General features: G+C 38.3%; 2 protein-coding genes and 1 pseudogene across 2 annotated transcripts; 1 reads left to right on the top strand and 2 right to left on the bottom strand.

Annotated features, from left to right (window-relative positions):
* The first annotated feature begins 1,748 nt into the window (after positions 1 to 1,748).
* Positions 1,749 to 6,881, top strand: lzts2b (leucine zipper, putative tumor suppressor 2b). Its single transcript, XM_043231211.1, is given in 10 exon segments — positions 1,749 to 1,932; positions 1,935 to 2,149; positions 3,083 to 3,129; positions 3,131 to 3,357; positions 3,360 to 3,574; positions 4,419 to 4,688; positions 5,577 to 5,935; positions 5,937 to 5,976; positions 5,978 to 6,084; positions 6,086 to 6,881. Coding segments are annotated over 10 exon segments (1,761 nt in total). The 3' UTR covers positions 6,183 to 6,881.
* On the bottom strand, positions 1,998 to 19,442 carry pdzd7b (PDZ domain containing 7b). The gene is made up of 17 exons (XM_043231213.1): positions 19,295 to 19,442; positions 19,105 to 19,227; positions 17,866 to 18,040; positions 17,612 to 17,788; positions 17,310 to 17,457; positions 16,452 to 16,512; positions 15,985 to 16,371; positions 15,693 to 15,861; positions 14,513 to 14,597; positions 14,341 to 14,432; positions 11,557 to 11,648; positions 11,397 to 11,471; positions 10,452 to 10,698; positions 10,218 to 10,417; positions 9,179 to 9,279; positions 8,947 to 9,102; positions 1,998 to 2,132 (listed from the first exon to the last, which is right to left on the bottom strand). The coding sequence occupies exons 1-16, from the start codon at positions 19,374 to 19,376 to the stop codon at positions 8,950 to 8,952; spliced, it is 2,367 nt and encodes a 788-aa protein (XP_043087148.1). The 5' UTR covers positions 19,377 to 19,442; the 3' UTR covers positions 1,998 to 2,132; positions 8,947 to 8,949.
* A 1,923-nt stretch (positions 19,443 to 21,365) lies between these two features.
* Positions 21,366 to 22,167, bottom strand: part of LOC122333479 — a 1,905-nt pseudogene continuing 1,103 nt past the window's right edge.

Below are 22,167 nucleotides of genomic sequence, written 5' to 3'. Positions count from 1 at the left end.
GCTAGCCTCTCCCGGACCTACCCTACCTTTAATGATTCAGCGTATCTGAATGAATACGAAAGCTTGGAGACGTGAAGTGAATCATTCGTCACTCTATACGTACAAACAGACGACGCTGATGTTAAAGGATTGGTTCCTGATTAGTCGTGTGGATCCATACCGCATTTCCATGAGGCTAAAATAGTTCATTAGATTTTTGTTTACTTCAATAAGGTCCTTAAAAATCTCTTAATCAGAATATTGTCTTGCGTTTTAAAATATTGTTGTCCCTCTAAACATACTGATTGATTCAGAATATTTACGTAAGAGCTGATAGGATTCTGACGGGAATAACACAAGTCACTCTAAAAAAGTAATTTAGTTACTCAATAAGTAATTATGAATGTGTAATAGGTGACTGCATATAATGAGCACCTCCCTTTAGTTTCAGATAATATTCGTTCATTAAAAGGTAGACAGGAAGCTTTCAGATACGGGAAACATTTACTTTCATACTGATTACAGCCAGAGAATATCTGGTTATGATTTATTTCTCATGTCCAAAGATATATTTCTAGATTCAAAAACTGAAACTGAAAGGGGCTGCATTGAATTACATTTAGATTAAAATTCAACATAGATTTTTTTTTTTTTTTTTTTTTTTTTACATTATGTAACACCAGTACTTTATAACTAATTAAATTACCTAAAAATCAGCAGTAATCCCTTACGTTAATTTTTCCCTGAATAAGTACCGTAATTACAGCCCAACACGGTTCACACACACTACACACACACACACACTACACACACACACACACACACACACACACACACACACACACACACACACACACACACACACACACACAAAGACAAGTAGTTATTTTTCCTCAGACAACAGAATGACACATTTAGCACGTGCTTGACCTTAACTTGACCCAGCTCTGAAATGACCAAAGATGGACCAGTGACTAAATGAATGAGTGTGGGCCTCTTGAACCTGTCTGGGAACAGTCATTAATAAGACTCTCCAAAGCCTCCACAGCCGTGGAGACACCCTGAAGCACATCTATACAGGTAGAGCGCTTCTCAAGCCTTCAGATACTGGTTTCATGTCACGTATTAATTGGGCCGTGACTGCGGTTTAATCCGCTTGTACCGCTCAAAGCTGTCAGGGCAGAGCAAACGGATTCATCTTTCTAATGGAGATTAGTCTCATGCTGCATGAATCCTGAAGAACTGGTCCGTATCCGTGACCGAAAGAAAACGCGTTCAAAAGTGAATGAAGAGTTTAGAGTGATACTGTCTTAGTTATGCAATACACGTGTTGTTCACATCGAGTCAACAATTTTAAGATACCACGAACTCCTGTAATGTATTTTCAATGGAAGAAGATGCATTATAACACGTCATGATCCCCACCCCAAAAAATCAAGTATAAAAGTATGAACGCTGACGGATCTAATAATTGATTTTAATACTCAACAGCCAAAGTTCTTCAGTTTTCTGTATTGCATACAAAAATATTCTCATCACTTCATAACATCTTGATTGAACCACTGATGTAAGGAGCGTTCTGACGATGTCTCATAGTGTTTGGATCTTATTTCTCCCACTTGTACGGTTTTGGAACGAGGTGGGTTGCGGTGGACTAACCCTTCAACAATAGAAATAAGAATAAAGATGCTCAACCCGTTTGGTCCTACCTTGGCTCAGTTCTGCTCTTCTTCTCTGTGCAGGTGTTCTGAGTCGGCGTGTCGGCGGTCATGGCGCTGGTCCAGTCTCTCCCCGTGTCCATTGACCATCCTGGACCAGGCCTGGACCCGCGCCTCCATCCCGCCTCGCCTCCTCTGATGGGAGCGATGGGTGCCGTCAGCAGCGTGATGCAGAGCCACGTCACTTATCCCGACCGGGCAAACATAGAGGTCAGCACCAACTTCCGTAAGGGCACGCTGGCTCTGGGCGCCTGCTGGCGAAACCTCGCAGAGGAAGCCGGACTCCGTCCAGCAAGAGGAGGGCCATGGCCGGACGAGCCAAAGGCTTCGGGACTCGCTCGTATTCACACGAGGACTTGATAAGAGACTGGAACGACAATCACTTGGAGCTGGCTTCCACTGGAGGAGACGGACCTCCCAAACTGGTTCCAGTGTCTGGACAATTAGAAAGAGTGAGTACAGTACAGTAGAGATGAACAAACAACATGTGTGTGTGTGTGTGTTAGTGCTGTCAATCAAAAACTGTTTTTGTTTATAATTTTTTTGTTATATATATATATATATATATTTTTTTATAATCATTTTTCTGAAATATATTCATGTTTGTATTTCTATATAATATATTGTACACCAATATTATATAAACAAAAACTTGTTTGTATGACAGCACTAAAATATAAATATATAAACTGAACAAAAATAAAATGTTAAATATTTCGGACATATTTAGGCACACATTCAAATCGTGTTGTCAAAGTATTATTTTTTAGTTGCATCCAGGTAGTTTTTGTTTGTGTATTATATGTATGTGTACTGTTTATATTTTTTATGTATAAACACACACACACCCAGTATATATAAATGATATTAGAAATGATTTAATTCAGTTATTTATATTAAATTAGCGCTAGACGATGTGAAAGGTAAAGTGAATCTTTAACACATGTATTTTTTTTAGCTCTAATATTAGTGTAATTTATACTGTATTGTGCTAGTTATTCAATTTGTATGAAATATGCTATACAAAATGATTTAATTCTCATTGCTTTATTTTTAGATTAAGAATATAAACATTTAATATTATGCATTCATCAGCTACATGATCACAGTTATCATCTCGTGGACCATTAAAGTCAAGGTTGATGTTCAAGAGCCTAACCTTTTTATTTTTGAAAAACGAGCACTTAGAAGACGAAATACAGAGTGCAAGTGATAGATGTGTTTTGTGTTTCAATAAAAAAGAAAAGAAATGCAGAATCAAAATAGAGAGTGCTAGAGTTGGAGGGTCAAATGAAGATGGAGGAGCTGTGTTTTTTCTTGAAGATGGTTGAGGACTGGATGATTCATGGACCTGAACTTGATGATTTGTGATGTGTTTCTCTCAGAACGTTCAGCAGGCCATAATCAGACCCACTGCCTTCAAACCCGTGGTCCTCGGGCCGGAACAGGCTTCAGTACCTGTCCTCGCTGCTCGGAGCCGGCCTGTCGGGCAGCCAGGGAAACCTCAGCACGTTTTCTCAGAAGACGGCGACGGTGTCCGTGACGACGGAGCGGCGCAGCTCTTACAGCGGAGCTCGAAACGCTTTGTTCAGTCAGTCCTTCACCCTGACGGACACGGCCCGGCACTCCCTGACCAACCTCCAGAGCGAGGCCGAAAACACCACGGACACTCCAACTCCGACAGCGGCCGCTCCTCGTCCAGCAAGAGCTCGGGTCCCTGAGCGGCCGGGCCCGCTGCTGACCGACCCGCCGACCCGCCGCCCGTCCAGGCCTACGAGACCATCGTCAGAGACCTGGAGGACAAGCTGAGGGACAGAGACCTGGAGCTGCAGCGGCTCCGAGACAACCTGGACGAGAACGAAGCGGCCATCTGTCAGGTGTGTCACGCTAATCTGTTTTCTCTTACATGTTTTGGTTTTCTTGGTCAGGATCACATGCGTACAAGGTCACAAAAAATACTTTAATTTTCTTATAATACATCTTTCATTTCACCTTATTTGTTCAACGGCTCCCAAGTGATTTCTCTAATCTCCTTCAGCGATCGGTTGATTTCATTTAAAACAGTGTTTGAGAGTTTTTAACGCCCCTAAAGAGACACCTAGTGGTCAAGAATCAAGTTACATTTTCATTCAGACCAATGGGAAGAGACCAAATAAGTGGGCGGGGAATATGCTTTTTTTTCTCAGAAATTGTATTTATTTATTTTTTCGAGGCATAAGATGTTCATTTAATTGGTCTTTCGTATTAAAGAAAATTACATTTTTTAATATCTGGACTTTAAGGTTTATTTTAGCCGTTAAGTAACTGCCTACGCTGTCAAATTATGATTTTTTTGTTTACATAATATACACAGTACACACACATTATATCTAAATACATATGCATGCATGTATATATTTATTATAAAAAAACGATGCTTATATAGCCAGAAGGTTACTGTGTGTAGGGTTGGATGATCTATATGTGTGTCTCTGACAACAATACATTATATGGGTCAAAATTAGACGTATTTCTCTTTTATGCCAAAAGTCTTCAGTGAAGATATTTTGTAAGTTTCCTACCGTTAATACATTACAACTACATTTTTGATCAGTAATGTACATCGCTGAGAACTTTAAAGGAGATTTCTCAATATTTCTCAAAGCGTAATTTCCCAAAAGTGCCCCTACGCCTGGTTTTGGGCTCCAGGGCCCCGCTTATGGTTAACATGTTCTGGTGCAGGTGTACGAGGAGCGTCAGAAGCGCACCGAGCTGGAGATAGAGGAGTTCAGGCAGACCTGCGCCGCTAAGATGCAGAAGGCGTCTCACAAGGCTCAGCGCGAGCAGCAGCTCCTGCAGCTCCAGGTGTTTCAGCTGCAGCAGGAGAAGAAGAAGCAGCAGGAGGACATGAACCAGCTCCTGCAGGAGCGTCAGAGGCTGGAGGAGCGCTGCGCCTCCTTCGAGAGAGAACACACTCAGCTCGGGCCCAGGCTGGAGGAGACCAAGTGGGAGGTGAAAAAATCTAGATGACTGAAGTTACTGAACATTACCGGTCAAGATCAGTAAATGATCAGTAAAAGTCACTTGAATGCAAGCGCAGGAATTCAAATGCATGCTTTTGGAGCTGGTTTTTTACCCATCAGCCATTGTGCATCACAGTGAAAACCAGTCCAGTGTGTTTGAGTTAGATGTGGTTTGTACGCAGTTTTTCGCATATTAATAAAATTGTTGGTTTAGAATTGTTTTTTGAAAACAGTAAAAAGCACATTTAAGAGAGATATTTCATTTGTGCAATAGTGGCAAAATCTATAAAGAGAAATGCAAAAAACTTGCCACAAATATTCATTCAGTGCATCCCTACTAAAAACCTTCACTGATGAGATTTATTTTTATTTATTCTATAATGTAAAGTGTCCCTATTATGGCTAATGAAATGTAAAGGTTTTGGGAGGCTGATGTGCATGCATCGATCAAAAACTCTCATATTCTTAAAATATGCATTTATTTTTACCTTATTTAACGACTCCCAAGAGATTCGTTTAGCGATTCATTTCTCCAGCAACCGGCTGATTTCATTTAAAGCAGTGTTTGATATTTTAACTCCTTAAGTGACACCTAGTGGTGAAGAGAGGATTTACGTTTTCATTGGACCAACGGGAAAAGATCAACAAGTGTTAATGCTTGATTTTTGACGTGGACACCAAACGGTTTTAAAACGACTCGCTTCAGTGACTCTAAAACTTTGCAGGATGTTTTCATTCATGCATGAAAGATCATACTGAAAAGACTAACGGAGACTTATCACAGTACTTGCATCATTGCTCTTTGCTGATTGGATTGTCAAACGACTAGCGCAGCTTTTATCTAATTAGCTTTGACTTGTGGTGTTTGATGTCTCAGGTGTGCCAGAAGTCTGGGGAGATTTCTCTGCTGAAGCAGCAGCTGAAGGACCTGCAGGCCGATCTGGCGCAGCGCGTCGGAGAGCTGGTGACGTTACGAGGACAGCTGCGAGAGGTTCGAGGCGAGCTGCAGACGAGTCAGATTCAGCTGCAGGAGGCGCTCGCAGGCTCTCGCACGCGGACGCTGGAGCTGGAGGTCTGCGAGAACGAACTGCAGCGCCGCAAGAGCGAGAACGAGCTGCTCCGGGACAAAATGAGCCGTCTGGAAGAAGAGTCGTCTCACCTGCGGCTGAGCGCCGGCGACGCCGACGAACTCCAAGCCTCCAAGGAGCAGGCGGAGCGGCTGAGGGCGGAGCTGGCGTGAGCGCCAGAGCTCGTCCCAATCGGGCGCGGCGTTCGAGGAGCGAGAGGAAGAGCTGGGAGGAGGAGAAGGACAAAGTGATTCGCTATCAGAAACAGCTGCAGCAGAACTACGTGCAGATGTACAAAAGAAACCGAGATCTGGAGCGACGCCCGACAGCTCAGCCTCGAGCTGGAGTCACGAGAACAGGACGACGACAGCAGCGGAACGGTCACCTTCGACGACGTCGCCGCCACCGAGATCTGAAACACGCCCTGCTTAAAGATGGCGTTGGAGCTTTAATCGCATCCAAAATTCACCTTTTGTCCATGCATCATGTGTGCGTGTACTGTGTATATATATATATAAATAAACACATTTCTGTGATATATAAAGATAGTTAACATATAACGCTTTCTCTTAAATGTCACTCTGGAGCACAAGGGTGGGTTTTTTGATGAATGAGCTGAACTATACACAGTACACGCATATGTTCTTGTTTTGGATGTGGTTTGACAGCATCGTTGTGTTTTTGACACACGGCAGTGGAGTGAGGGAGAAAGTCAAGTTTCAAACCCCGTGTAATGCACTGAACGCCGCAAACAATACAGTCATGTTACAGTGCGAGGGGATCTACGTGAGTCACGTGACCCAGTAATCTTCATCAAATCAGTCATTTTGGGCACACCGTTCGCAAACTCACAGAAGTGCACTTTTGTGTCATTAGCTACGTTTTCATCCGGCGTCGCTAATTAATCTTGGAATATCGCATAAAAATTTTTGGTGCAAATAAATCGTTTGGGACACAATCATGCGAGTTCCACCAAATCACTCAGACTTCAGCTCATGTGGGTGTTTGGTGCCATGCAAAAAAAATTCAATTAATGTTGTGGAAATAAAGTCATAGCACTGTAAGATTTAAGCCAAAATACTTTGAGAATAAAGACAAAAACCCTGAACTAATAGCAATACAAGAAAGAAGGAGCGAAGTACAAGATTACATATTTTATGCAGTCCAAAATTATGAGAAAAGTTGAGAATAAAGACATAAAAGTAAGAGGTTAAATATTTTGAGAATAAAGTCTGTAGCATTGCTAGTTATTTTTGAAATAAATTACCTGGAAAAAAAGTCACAGTATCTGAACAATTAGAGTGTTGTAATATTTTGAAAATACGGTAAAATTTCTAGAGAAAAAAAAAAACCTAGCGAGAAACAACACCGCAACTTCTTCTATGCAAGAAATGTATATTTGAGTAAAATGCCATTCTAGACTTAATACTTGAGACGAGGTGTGACGAGTCAAAGTCAGGTTTTTCTTGCACGTTCAAGACCGGATGGTTTCAGGCGTAGTTTAATGAGAACGTGTTTTCATGCACACTTCAGGGTTCACGTGCACTTCAGCGTTTTTATGCGATATCCCAAAACGAGCAGCACTGAGATAAGAGCCCTGGACTCCAGGAGCACGGTTCTGTTCTTCAGTAGACGAATGCATTTAATGCGAGTATTTAATGAACAACAAAGCTACACATGCATCCATATTGCTGTTAAATAATAATCTATAAATGAGCAGCAAGTGATTCTGAACACAGCACTATTAAAAACTCTCAAGTGGGGAATATTAACTCTTCTTTCATAAAAGCTATTGACTGTTATATTTGTACCAAAAGAAACCCATTACGGCATAATCCTGAATAATATGCGTCATATAGAAGCCACTGTGAATAGACCAAAGCGTTGCTTGTATCTCGTGGGTGATTGTGGCGGTGTTGTCATTTTTTTAATTAACAGTATTTGTATGAAGCCAATACATTGTATATTTTTCGTGCTGTATATTTAATGTTTGTAATTAAACACCTGCAATGATTCACACTCACTGCTATTTATTTGTTGATTTCGGTATTTATGTCTTCGTAATAAATCCTCAGCGTCCCCAGTGCAATTACAGCAGGATTTATTATGGTTTAAAAAGTCAAATTAGAATGTTTTAAGAAGCATTTTAGATAAATGTTATAATCACAATGATCTACTGGCTATTTTAATGTTAGGACATTTAAAAAATATATATTAGAAAAATTTAAATAAACATTCAAATGTCATATTTTGAGTAAATATATAAAGTTTTAATGTTTAAATAAAAATTTTTAATTTTTAGCAAGATTTTAATGTTCTTAAAACATCTGAAATAAATCATATTTTGGGGGAAAAGTATTTTAAAAAGATTTTTGCGGTCTTTAAATGTTTTGACGAGATTATGACATTAAGACAATGTGACATTTAAGAATAATGTTTATATGTTGGGTAAAAATACAGCGGAATGCTTTAAGAAAGGCTTGTAAGACATTCTTATTAACATCAATTTCCACGTTTTAGATCATTTCCAATAAATATAACCTATATTTATTACGTGGTGATCATGTCGGTTTCTTCTCCTGACATGATTAGAGAGGACTCTGTAGAGCATGGATTTATCAAAACGGTTAAAAACTCTCTAAAATTCTAAATATATAATATATATATATATATATAGTTTCAGGCCTTCTCTCCCGAGGCACAAGAGAGCTCATCAAGGAAAATATTACTAATGCAGGTTTCTTCAAAGCAATACAATAACATCATGCTTAAATTAATGTTTATAAACCATTTAATTAATTTATTTGCTTAAATAATTAATAACAAACAGCATCATGTATGTATGTATAGTTAAATACACCGAGTATTTTTTCATTTAAGACGTGGAATGAGGAAAAACCCATCAAGACATTCATATCACATTCATTGCGTGTCTTTCTAAACATGCATCTGTCGTGCAGTTGTAGAAATATATGAGTTCTGTGTGTCAGTTTTGATTTCTAATGCTAATAATAAAAATAACTTCTTTTTTCTGCAGTATTTTGAATGAAGAATGCAGCAGCGCTAAGAAAGCCATTAAAAGGCACTTAGATCATCATGACATCTTGTGCTGCCTCGTGCATTTATATTTTAAATGACGCTACATTTTTTTGTCACGGGTGAATGATGTGTAATACACACGTGTCATGAGACTCCGGGCTCTCGGGGAACTTTGACCACGAGCTGCATGGGGTTGATGTTCTTATTACTGAAGGCCTGTCGGATGATGTCCACAGCGTCCTGATGAGTGACGGCCTGCAGAGAGACGCCGTCCACTGACACCAGCTCAAAACCAGCCTGAGACGCACAGGACAGAGTCACGGCGAGCTCCGACACACACACACACACACACACGCTCAGGGCCGTCTCTTACCCGCAGAGCATCGCTGGCAGACGCAGCTCCTCCGGGGAAAATCCTCTCGATCTTCACCACGGGCTGAACCCGAGACTCTGAGCCTCCGGATATACTGATCCCTGATCACACACAGCATTTACATCACTTATCAGATTAGACTGCACACGACACATTATTTATTACATCCACTTCTTTCTGGCATCTTAGTAAAAATATAAAATTACAAACAAATCTTGTTTCCAGGCCAGATATCTAAAAATATCTTCAATCAGAAAGTGTTTCTAGAAAGTGTGTTTCTTGAAACAATCTTGTTTTCTGCTCGAAATGAGATTATTTTGCTGGTTTTAATCTGAAAACAAGTCAATAACATGCATTTAGAAACAAATAGAATTTATCTCACAGTGATTTTAAAGGGGTCATATACAGAAAAAAAAAAAGTTCAATTCTTTTTTGATTCTCTCTGTTAAAGACATTAAAATCTTTTAAAATACAATCTTTTAAATTAAATTATAAATTTTTTAAATTTCATTATTAAGAATTATTTAAATGATAAATTATATAAAATAATATATAAATTATTTACTTTCAAAAGTGTAAGTTTGTCATGATAAGTGAGATTTCACATCCTCTTTACCACATAAATAAATCCAGGCTGTTTTCTTCGCTGTTGTGGTGACTAATATCATTTAATTATATATTAAACAATAAACTAACAAACAAAAACATAAGGTTATTATTAAATTATTAAAAGTGTATATAATTTATTTAATTTTTTAAATACAAAATTATATATATATATATATATATATATATATATATATATATATATATATATATATATTATTTTTTTTTTATAAATAATAATAATTATATATATTATTATTTATATTATATATATATATATATATATATATATATATATATATATATATATATATATATATATATACACTTAATAGTTATGTTTTGATCATACTAAATAATAATGTTGGCTCTTCTGGAATTATAAAATGATTCATGTTTATGTTAATATATCCTCTCAATCAAGAGTGTATACCCAGAGACTGCTTGGTTTTGCTGATGTGGACGGTGGTGAGCTCAAACTCTTCACTGCTGTGTTTCTCCGCCGCAGGAGACACTGTTGAACTGTGGGACTTCTTCAGGGAGCCGAAGACCTGCGACAGCAGCGGTCTCTTGTGTCGAGGAGCATCCACTACAGTGGACAGAACATCTGACCGTCCGCTCTCTGACAGGAGAACAATCCTCCGGACGACCGAGAGCCTCGTCCGGCGCTTGACCAGGGTCTGGACGCGTGTTCTCCGCCAGCAGCCAGTTAGGAAGGAGCCCAGACGTCCCGGAGGAGGTCAGCGAGTCTGAATGAGCGAAAGTGTCCACAGGAACGTCCAGCAACGGGCTGAAGCCTCTGGACTCGTTCTGGTCCTGACCGCAGGACAGATGCAGGCGCTCCAGAGCTTCCAGAAGCTGACTCCGTCTCTCAAGATCCTCGGTGGCGTGAAGCTCAAATCCACCGCACAGATCTGAGGCAGAGAGACACAAGAAGCATTCAGTATTTGGAATAGCGTGCGTTGATAATTAGTGCATTAGAAAACCAGCTACGAGTCGGTTTGTGAAAAAAATGTACGAATCCAGCTGGCGTTTCAAGGGTTAATGTTAAACACAAATTGAAATCAACATTTAAAAAAAAAAGAGTGTAACAATAAACATGTTTTTTTAGCATTTTTTTAACACAGAAACAAATGGCTTTCAACACAGATTCAGTTTTGCTGCATTGTTTCACTGTAACTTCAACAGAGGGTTTTTTTGTTTGTTTGGGGTTTGATTTTTTAATCATTAAACACTGTTTCAATATTTTCTCAAACCTGAAACTAGCGTCTGCCACATTTCATTAGATCTATAATGCTGATGTAGAAGTAAACCTTGTGATCACATCCAAAATAAGCTTTTATTATTTACATGTGTGTATGTATATATATACACACATACATATATATATATATATATATATATATATACAAAATATATTTTTAAATATTTACACACACTTTATATAAATATTTAATACAGAAACATAACATTTGTATTAAATATATACATGCATGGGTGTGTTTATATACACACACACACACATAATAAATATACACAGTCCATACACTATTTTAAGCCCACTTTGACACTGCTCGTTTCATGACGGCTGGGAGGCAGGAGAGAGGCTCACCTGGTACAGGTGTGATGAGGTGTCGCTGGGGGCGTGGCCTGACTGAGGAGAGAGAGCGGAGGGGAGAACTTCGGCCTGATTAAAACACGAGACGAAGCGAGTGAACCATGAACCCCCGCCGGGATTGTGTGTTATTGTTTGAAGGGTATGATAACTTTACATGAGCGACTCTTCAGAACATCGTAAGCTCCTTCTTCAAATGGAGACACCATGCTGTTGAAGAGCGGAAGATCAGCGGAGGACACGAGCGATCTGAGAGGAATAGAGACACGTGAGACTTAATAAAACTACAGTAACTTCATCTTCCTCATCTTCATCTCTCATTAGGGATGTGCTAAGACGTCTGACATCAAATAACAACAACAACGAAAAAAGACACTGGGAAGGTTATTTTGGAAATTCAATGGGTTATAGATTACAAGTTACCATATTTATAATGTAATAATTAGTGTAACTATTTCAATTCCTTCATTAAAGTAATGTAACTGATTGCGGTTCTAAATTTGTAACGCAAGGTATTTATTTTGACTTAAAACCAGGCACGGTTAACAACAGTCCTGTCAGACTATCAGAATTAAGATTATTATCATTTCATTTTAAAGCACGGTCCCCACAAGACTTCAGCACCACCTTTCACTCTGATATCATTTTAAGGTTAAATGCAGATTCAGTATCATAAAAGGAAGTAGCTTAAAAGCCATGATACCGTTTTTGAAATAAAATCCCTGCATAGCTATGAGAGAAAACACTGGCATCAAAGAAAGAAAAAAAATGATAAAAGCATAAATAGAAGAGTTACTGAATAAGTATGAGTCCTAAACTCATGGAGCATTGATGTCTCATGCTTTAGAGCAATGGAATCATTTACGTGTGTGTGAGTGTGTGTTTGATGGATTGAGAGGGTGTGCTGTGACAGGGATCAGGTGAAGCAGTGTTTAGAGTGTCTAACGGTTCAGTTTTAAATGACAAACATGCACATTAGACGAGGCATATTGATAAAAGAGCATGCGTCATACACACATATTGAAAATGTACATGAAGGAAACACTTGCACTTGGTTTGTGACGGTGAGCTTTTATACTGTTGAGCAGCAGACGTCATCAAGCATCATGTTTAAAGCAGAGAGTCTTTTTCCAAAGCGACTGGTTTGACTGATTAGTCAGTAGATGATGGTGGAGTGTACTACTAATAAAAATGCATTACAGTCCGTATCCAGACCGAAGCAAGTGTGGATTTAAATTTGCTTTACAGTTACTTTTTTTTTAATTATTAGAGATGCTTAAAATGTTTCAGAGAACGAGCCTTTTAGGTACTAAAACACTTATGAATGAAGCCCTCTGAAAGCATGAGAAATGTTTGTTAAACGCCTTCCTTTAACACTTAAACACACAGCACTTCCTCACACTCCAGCTCTCAGTGTTCTCCGAGGGCTTTTAAAGGCTCTGGTTAACCCAGAACACCTGCCTTAACTAATCAGCCCAACCAGTGCCAATTAACCCATTAACGGCCGTAGATTTTCCAGGGTTCGTACAGAAACAGAAACTTTTTTCGTTTTCAAGGATCACAGTATTATAAGCGTTCAGATTCTAATTGCAATAAATTGCAGCACATGCAAAGCATGCAATAGCTGTGGCAACTTAAAAAAATACTATGGCAAAGTTATTGCTTCCTTTATTTAAAGTGATATTTTTATGAACATGACCTGAAGTCTAACAGCTTCATTATACACTAAATAAAGTTATTAGACACTGTGGGTGTGACAGATCAATACAGAATGAGAAACATTTCTAATAATTCAAATAAAACCCCAAAAAACATTGCAGATGTATTTTGAAGCATGTAACTACTGATTATAGTAACCCTGATTATTGTGACAGTCTTAAGTAATAGTAATGTAATATTCTTGTTCATGAATACAAGCTACCTACACAATACCTGCGTGTTCACCATGTTTCGTTTTACTTTTTCAAAGCCATGTGATTTTAATATCTGGCCACATGCAAACTCAGAGCGAGGGTGCTTTTATTATGAAATCACGCTGTACACAAATAGAGCACAGAAATATGTTTTTCAATTATTTACCTGACAAATCTAGTTTTCCCGAAAAAGCCCTTTTCACCTCGAGGAGTAATATCATGATAATCATGATATGATGATCATTTATATCAGACGCGCTGCATCGCTAATTTTGCCAGAAAATATTATTTTTAATGAAAAACTAAAATTTCATATATACCGCCTTTTAAACATTCAAGTACTTTGCAAGTACCTTTACAAAAACATGTCTGTTTTTAAGGGTTTTCCAGGACTCACCTTTGGAAAAGCCGTGCTAAACAAAAATACAGTAAATTTTATAAAACATTTTATTAAATAAATAATACAACTAATGTTAAAGGTCTTTATAAAGTGGGTCGAACTGACTCAAATTGGATTCAATATAATTCACCAAACATTAGGTCAGTCCACAGTAAAGAGTTCTCACACATTAAAAAAACATGAAAATATGATTCTTAATAACTGCATGTAACTACTTTGTTCGCGAACTGTACGCTTTATTAACAGTACTGTAACTATTTTAACGTTTTAAACAGAAAGTGTGGAAACTCACTTTGGTTTTGTACATTTTCCCGAGGCTCGAACGATATGAAATCAGTTTGATCTCCAGGAAATATTACGCCCAAAAAAAGGTTCCCCATCAACGGCAGATTGTGTGGATTCCTTCAGACACAAGCACCCTTTGTGCTTGATAATAAAAATAACGTAATACTGATTCATTTACACTACACTGGCGTAGATTTCGTTGAAAGGTGTCCTTTACAAAAAAGATTTCATTGAAAGGTGTCTGTCTGAAACGCGTTTTCAAAAGGTTGTGTTTTTAGTTCCCAGAAGTGGTTCCACACAGCAGTCCTCTTTTGTTAGTTGGCACGTGGTGGACGGCTCTCACCTGATCTCTCGGAGCAGCAGGAGCTTCTCTGGCGTGTTCAGGACGGCCAGCAGCGGATGCACGAACGTCTTCAGCCCTCGCTCTGATAGATACTGTAAGAACAGCACAAGTTCGGTCTCTGGACGACGAAAGCCTTTAGTAATGCGAGATCGTCAGGTTGAATCTGTCTCACCCGCTCACAGATCTCCATGAGCACGACCACGTCTTCATCCTCCAGCAATCTGACGGCCATCTCTCGCACCTGAGTTAGAGCGCTCCTCTCAGAAGAACCTGTAGAAACATTCAGTACAGTCAGGTATGTCTTCTGCTTTAAAGCTCATGCTTAGGTTAGGGCTTTCATCTAAAGAGCTCAGCGCTCAGTCAGTTATTTCAAAACTAAAAATATTTTTGTTACAAAAAGCCATCGGTCCGCTTCAGAGGACACTAAAATATGGGGTCATTTTAATTTTGGTGTGAACAATTCCTTTGAGATACTTGTGCTTTTAGTGAGATTTTAGTGAGGTTCATTTTATAGTTTAACGACCCTGGGATTAACTCTTTAGGCGCCGGAAAAGAGCTGTTTTTAACATCAAAACTCCAAAAGCTTGTGTCTTGAAAGGGCTTTAGGCATAACCCAAAGTTTATGTGGGTACAAAAATATACTCATATAATTAGCATATTATGACATCATCAGGATGAATGGAATTTCATAATATTCAGGAATACTCAGGATATTAGACTGATGTTTGAACTTATTTGCATGTTTTCTTTTATCCTTATTTGAAACAATTAGAGCAGAGAAAACCTACACAATAAACAGGAGAAAGTACTAATTATTAGTATATTACTATATTAGTATAATACTATATAGCCTAGTAGTAAAACGATACGTACAGACTACTTTTATCAGTTCTTCAGTGATATTCTGGAAATAATACATACTGAATGGATATTTGAATTTATTCGCATGTGGTTTTATGTTGTTGTCTTTGTAATCCTCATTCCAAATCACCAGACAAAAGGAAACCAACGAATAAAACAGCAGAAAGTACTAATGAATTACTGCATTACTGTATTATATGCTAGTGAAACGCAGGCAGGACGTCTTGTCGCAATTTTGAGACTTTGGCGCTTAGAGGGTTAAAATGGCCAATTCAATGGGTTTTAATGGGGACATTTTTTTCCTTAAGGACCTGAGAGGAACTATTTAGTTTAACAAATTTATTATAGGAAGTGCAGGTCAAATATTAAAACTGCATGCATTTTTGTTAGGCAATACTTAAGGGTATTAAATTGAAATATTTAAAACGAACATTTAACACTTATCTTTGTACAGCTGTTCTGCATGAAGGACGCACGCAGTGCTGTTTCACATTTGTGTAATATTACCCAGACCGCTCTCTCTGAGCGGACGGAGATCTGGAGCGGATCTCGAGGAATCTCTCTTTCGAAACAGACTGAAGAACATTCTGGAGCGCTGCAGCGGACTGCTTGCCTCTTCTCCTCTTTCGGTCTGCTTCCTCGTCCGTTTCTTTTCCTCTTCTGTCGAAACAGGAGAAACAAAACATCTGCTCGGTGATAAAACTGGCAGCATTTCATGTCGAAAATAACAAAGCACAAAGACTACTGAAATTTAGCTTGAATACTTTCGGATGTGGCCCCCACCTGACACGGTCACGTGACTTCGGGTTCGGCGTACAGGAGGACTCGGTCTGCTGAAAGCCGTGAGCAGAGATGTTTTCCTGCCTTCCCTTCTTCTGTGTCCCAGCTCTCCTTCGCTCCGGATCGCAGAGTCCTGCAGCAGTTCTGTGGGTCCTCGGCTGACGGTCCGCAGCTGCTCTGCATGACCGTCACTATCAGTGGACTCTGGATGAAACTGGGCCTCGGCGGAGCCGCAGGCGTCAGACATTTTGGCTCCTAAAGGCAAGCTGACGGGCAGAGTGGCTTGAGAGAGTCCGCTCACGGAGCCCAGGGGCGTCCCGGAGGACAGAGAGGAGGTGGACGAGTGAGACTCTGACCCTTGCGAGGACGAACAGACCGCTTCACTGCCCGCTGGAAGAGGTCAGAGGTCGGTGTGCTTAGAGACGGACACTTTATATTGTTGTGTACATGCGGGGGAAAAAGCAACTCACTTTTATTCATCCAGCTGAGCTCTGTCACCATTTCTTTGTAGGCCGGATATCTGCCTGTTTCCTGTGAATAAAACAACAAGCTGTTTTATTAAAATATTATTTTGTCACCCGTATCTTTAAACTGTTTTATCAAAAGAAAACCCAGTCAATATTTTAAATATTTTAAAAACACATATTAATTAATAATCACATGGCATGCAGGTGAACAAATGAAATATACTACTTTTTTTATTTGGTTGTTTTGAATGTAAGATCATTTTAACTTTACATTCTTATTGAATTAATTATTTAATCATTAAAATAATATTAATATTATACATTTAGATGCTAATGGTTCTCCATTGGTAAACAGTCACATGATGTGCAGTTAAAATAATGTACTTTAACTCTTAATATTTGTTTAATTGTTTTTTTACTGTAATTGTTTTGTTTTTTAAAATTGACATTTCATGTCATAATTAATTAATATATATATATATATATATATATATATATATATATATATATATATATATATATATATATACACACACACTTTTTTTAATTAAACCTTTATTTTTATTAATAATTTTTATTGACGGTTTTTATATTTACAAAAGTGAATCACATTGGATTTACGTTACAATTCGTCACATTTTATTTTAATTATTAAGTTTAGTTTTACATCATCTGTTCAACCATGTCCAGGTCATGAATGTTTGGAAAGGTGTTGTGTTTAATATGGAGTTCCCAGGAATACCTGATCCAGGAACAGAGTGAATAATGCACAGCCTGAGACACAGAAACCAGAGAGCCACATCAGCCATCTGCTGTGTGTGTGTGTGTGTGTGTGTGTGTGTGTGTGTGTGTGGGACTCACTTTTATAGTCAGTATGACATGAGGCTGACTCTTTAGCACTTCCACAGCTCTGTAATGGTTAATGTTCTCAAAGCTCACGCCATTGGCTGAGAGGATCTGATCGCCCATCTTAACTCCGCCCTGTTCCGCCAGACCTCCAGGATCCAGCCTGCCATCAGCCAATCAGACACAACATCAGAACATGAAGTTTTCTGACGATGGCAAAGCTTTTGTTTTTTCAAAACTGCTATTAAACGCTATAAAATGAAATAGTTCAGTGGCAGAGCCGGAGCGAGGCAGCGGTTCGGTCCAGCTGTACTGACTTGGAGATATAGATGCCCAGGTTGTATTCTCGTCCTCCGCGGATGTTGAGCCCCAGACAGGGCTGGTGCTGAGAGAGATGGAGGTGAACCGTCCGGCACAGTGCTCCATCTGAGCTGTACACCGAGACGGGAGCGTCCGATTCCTCCACCACCATCCGCCGATGGATCAGATCCACCCTACACACACACACACACACACGCTGAGGATCTCTGCTCTGCACACCAGAGCGCTCCGTTATCTTGAGGACTCTCACCAGGTGGTCTTCTCGTTAGTGTACCGAAGGCCAGGCACGCGTCCCAGCCGCTGGACGAGCAGACGGAGGCGAGCGTGACCCATCATCACCTTCACAGCGCTGCTCATGCTGATGTTCTCCAGACTCACGCCGTTCACCTCCAGCAGCTTATCACCGACACACAGCCCCGCCAGCTCTACACACACACACACACACACACACACGTCACGTTAATCAACTGCATGTAGTGCTTTACAATATGCATACATTCAAAGCAGCTTCACAATAATAAACAGAAAAATAACAGGAGACAACAGTGTCATTATTAAAATCAATACATTTCAGTAAATAACTCATGAACCAGTGCATATATGATATTAATCTGACACTTGCATATTTACAGTATAATCTTTATAATCTAGACCTTCCATAGAACAGACCAGGATTATCATAGTTAACTAAAACTGTACTTTATCTGAAAAAATAAAAATAAAAATATATATATATATATATATATATATATATATATATATATATATATATATATCTGTGTATATATATATATATATATATATATATATATATATATATATATATATATATATATATATATATATATATATTATTATTTAGCTAGTTGCCATGGCGACATTACTCATTGCAATTTAGTATGTCATGATGTACTAGTTAAAACATTAAAAACAAGCATTATAAAAAAAAGACAAAAATACACTACAAAATTACAATTAAAATGAAAACAGAATGTATATAAGAATAAATATATTTTAAAAAATCTAAATTTTACTAAAATAACTCTTCAGCCAATCAAACAAGCCCTAAAACAAAACGAAAAACACTTTATATTTAAATGTATTTGATTTATTTGTTTAATTAACAGGGTATTATCCATTAATAAAACCTTTCTATACGCTGTATTCCCTGGCCAATGTTGATTTATAGATTGCTTTGAAAAGATTACAGTGTTAAGAAAACATGCAGTTGTTTTGTAAAAGGTCTTAATGCATATTTATTCATAATTATTATAGTGTTTACATCAATTTCACCAACAGGTGCGGCTAGTGTGTAGTGTTTAAGCGATTCAAAAGTTGAAAAAGCTGTTTCTCCCATCACTAATTATGTTTGCCTCGCCCTAGTATTAGATATTCACTCTGAAATATGCTTGAAGATATGCTTTCACGTTCAGCTTTTCACGCAGACGTCATTTAGTATAATTCTTGAACTCTTTTGAGAGACTCGGACCTGCGGCGCTGTTCTTCTGCACTCTGCTGATGAAGACACCGAGTCCATGTTCAGATCCTCCTCGCACGCTGAAGCCCAGCTGACCATCACCAGCCCTGATGACCGTCAGGCTCAGCGTCTCACCTGCAGACAGACGAGCGTTCAGCGGCCAGCTCTTAGATCTTACGGGGTTCATTCGGGGTCACTTCACCTGCTTCGCCTGTCTCAGCCTCCATCTGTGACGATGATCCCAGAACCCCTCTGTCAGCTCGCTGCCACACAAACACATCCATCAAAACTCACACACTAAAACACTAAAAATATTACTAAACAATCACCAAACTGTCCCAGATGTTTAAAATGTACATCATGTGCATAATTATGAGGCCTGTTGATATTCTGATATATATTTTTCTTTTTAAGCACATTTTACCAATTCCAAACCTCATAAATCTTAATAACTACTAAATATTATATATATATATATATATATATATATATATATAGACATTTTACCAATCACCTCAAATATTAATAACTTCTTTTATTTTTTATATACTATATATTTTATTTATATATATATATATATATATATATATATATATATATATATATATATATATATATATATATATATACATTTTTTTTTTTTTACATTTTACCAATTCCAAACCTCATAAATCTTAATAACTATTATTTGTTATTTTTTTATATATTGTATATATATATATATATATATATATATATATATATATATATATATATACACACATTTTACATTTTACAAATCCTAACCTCACAAGTCTTAATAACTTATGATTTTTATTTATTCATTTATAAGAAGGCTTGAAGTGAAAAACCCCTTATATTCAGGTGTGCAGAATTATTAGGCATGTTTTCTTTTACTGACTAATTGAGTCAAAAAAGAGGTTTAGCTATGACTGAAAAGTCAGCTGGGTCAGAAAACAACAGGTGGAGAAGAAAAGACACAGGTTCACTGCAAAAGCTTTAAGAATTGAGGTGTGAGACCATTTTCCACAGCTGTAACTAATTGATTATTTTCATCTGATATAATATATAATATTATTGTATTTTTATAACATAGCCCAGTATCACGAAGTTTTAGTGCTTCTGCCACAGGATAAATACAATAAAAATTACTTTTACTTTATATTAAATGCTCACCATTCATATACAGCAGTGTAGTATTATAATAACCACAGTATGGTAGAATAACCATATTGTGCACGAATGATTGAAACAACTCACAGTTTAATTAACGTAAATGTAAATATTATTGTGTGATTTTTGGTTGATTCGTGAACGCGCTTCTCTTTTAATGAACGTGACGTTGACGCGCGCGTGCCGTAATCCCGCGCCTCAGGTTTCATTAAACGCCTCAGACGGTCAAACTAACACAAACAACCACTAACTCACGCCTCAAAACAGCTGTCGACGTACAAACAGCGCGTAACGCGTCCAAACCCAAACCGACGATAAGCGATAATCCGTTTTGTTTTATATTTCTGAATAACGGGAGCCCGTCCGTCAACGTCCGTGTCGCTGCGGTCATTGAATATAACACCTGAGAGACGCTACAGGTGAATAAGTACCTTTATAAAACAGCGAGAGCTCTCTAATCCGCACTCGAAGAGTCATATGAAACTTTTACTTTTACCTGTTAAAGGTGTTTCCATGCTGAGGCGCGCATCGTAATTTCTGACGCTCGCGGCTGTAAACCGTCCTCTGCCGTGACCCGCTCTCCGATTGGCTGCTTGGACAAGACTGCGAGGTTTCTATTGGACGCTACAGCTGTCAATCTTCTCTTTGAGGCGGAGCGTGCCATGCTTTATTTCAGATATTTATCTATTTATTATAAGTTCATTAGCTCATATCATCTGATAGGCTACTACGTTAAAATATGTGCGCTTTTTTACCTTTATTGTTCTTTTTTTACGTAGACATTTTTGTAATAATTATTTACAGTTTTCAAAAATGTACATTTTTAAATATGCATTTAATTTAGAGTATTTTATATCGGTAAGGTTACTTTTCATACCACAGTGATTTATTCAGTTTGTTTCATAGCATGCACGTGACAAACTACACTTTAACAAAGGACTGAAGTGCAAAGAATGAAAGAAAATAAGACATTTCAGTATTTAATGCATTCTCTGTGTGTGTGTGTGTGTGTGTGTGTGTGTGTGTGTGTGTGTGTGTGTGTGTGTGTGTGTGTGTGTGTTTGTGATCTAAAGTGTCAATCATCAAGGCGGTCCCCTCATTAGAGTTTAGGATCAGTCTGTCATATAGACACTCTCAGACCACACACACACACACACACACACACACACACACACACACACACACACACACACACACACAATCATGCATTCAGTGAACAGCTTGGCAAAATTTTCACGAAACTGATTTCAAGGCAAAATCTCGTATGTTAGAAAGCAGCTGTGGTTTGGTTTGACATGAATCTAGTTGTCTTGTGTCTCTCCTGTTTTCTGGATCCGTTGGACAGCCGTCCAGACCGCCGCGAGATCAGCTTTATCTCCAAACTCCTTCTCATGGTGCTCCAGAAGAATCCCCTTCAACACAAACACATTCAGGAATCAGGTCCGGAGCCTCGTCAGCCATGAAACCAAACAAGTATGTAATATGTTTTATATGTTTGGACATTTTCCAAATCACGTATCATGAAGATGCTAGTTGAGCATTACCTGATTCTCTGGTCCAATCACGTAAAGGCCTCCTAAAACAAACCCCTCCCCCTTCCGGTTGCCACGGTAACCTCTCCTCCGCACCTGCAGCAGATTCCTCCAGACCCCAAACCGAACGAATCCCAAACTCCTCATCGTCCTCCGCTTCACACCGTAGAAACACAGCTGAAAGAGCCAATGAAAATTATTTATTTGTCTTATTATATTTTACAAAAATCTTAAAACACTGCTTGACCAGTCAAATTAAACCAGTATTAAATTGTGTTCATTTATGTACTATTTATTGTAAAGATATTTTATACTAATATAACAACAGTACTGGTGACTATATATATATAATTTAACATCATGTAAGCAG

This window comes from Puntigrus tetrazona, unplaced genomic scaffold (genome assembly GCF_018831695.1).
Source record: "Puntigrus tetrazona isolate hp1 unplaced genomic scaffold, ASM1883169v1 S000000283, whole genome shotgun sequence".
In the NCBI taxonomy this organism is placed as follows: Eukaryota; Metazoa; Chordata; class Actinopteri; order Cypriniformes; family Cyprinidae; genus Puntigrus; species Puntigrus tetrazona.
This window is presented reverse-complemented; position numbering and strand designations above follow the sequence as displayed.

What these genes read in the sequence shown, in the direction of transcription:
- pdzd7b (XM_043231213.1), bottom strand. Translation starts at nt 19,376, where the DNA reads ATGGATGTGTTTGTGTGGCAGCGAGCTGACAGAGGGGTTCTGGGATCA. An exon ending in ATGTCATACTGACTATAAAA is followed by an intron (nt 16,513 to 17,309) that starts GTGAGTCCCACA and finishes TTTTATTCACAG; the next exon opens with GAAACAGGCAGATATCCGGC. An exon ending in GCTCAGCTGGATGAATAAAA is followed by an intron (nt 16,372 to 16,451) that starts GTGAGTTGCTTT and finishes GACCTCTTCCAG; the next exon opens with CGGGCAGTGAAGCGGTCTGT.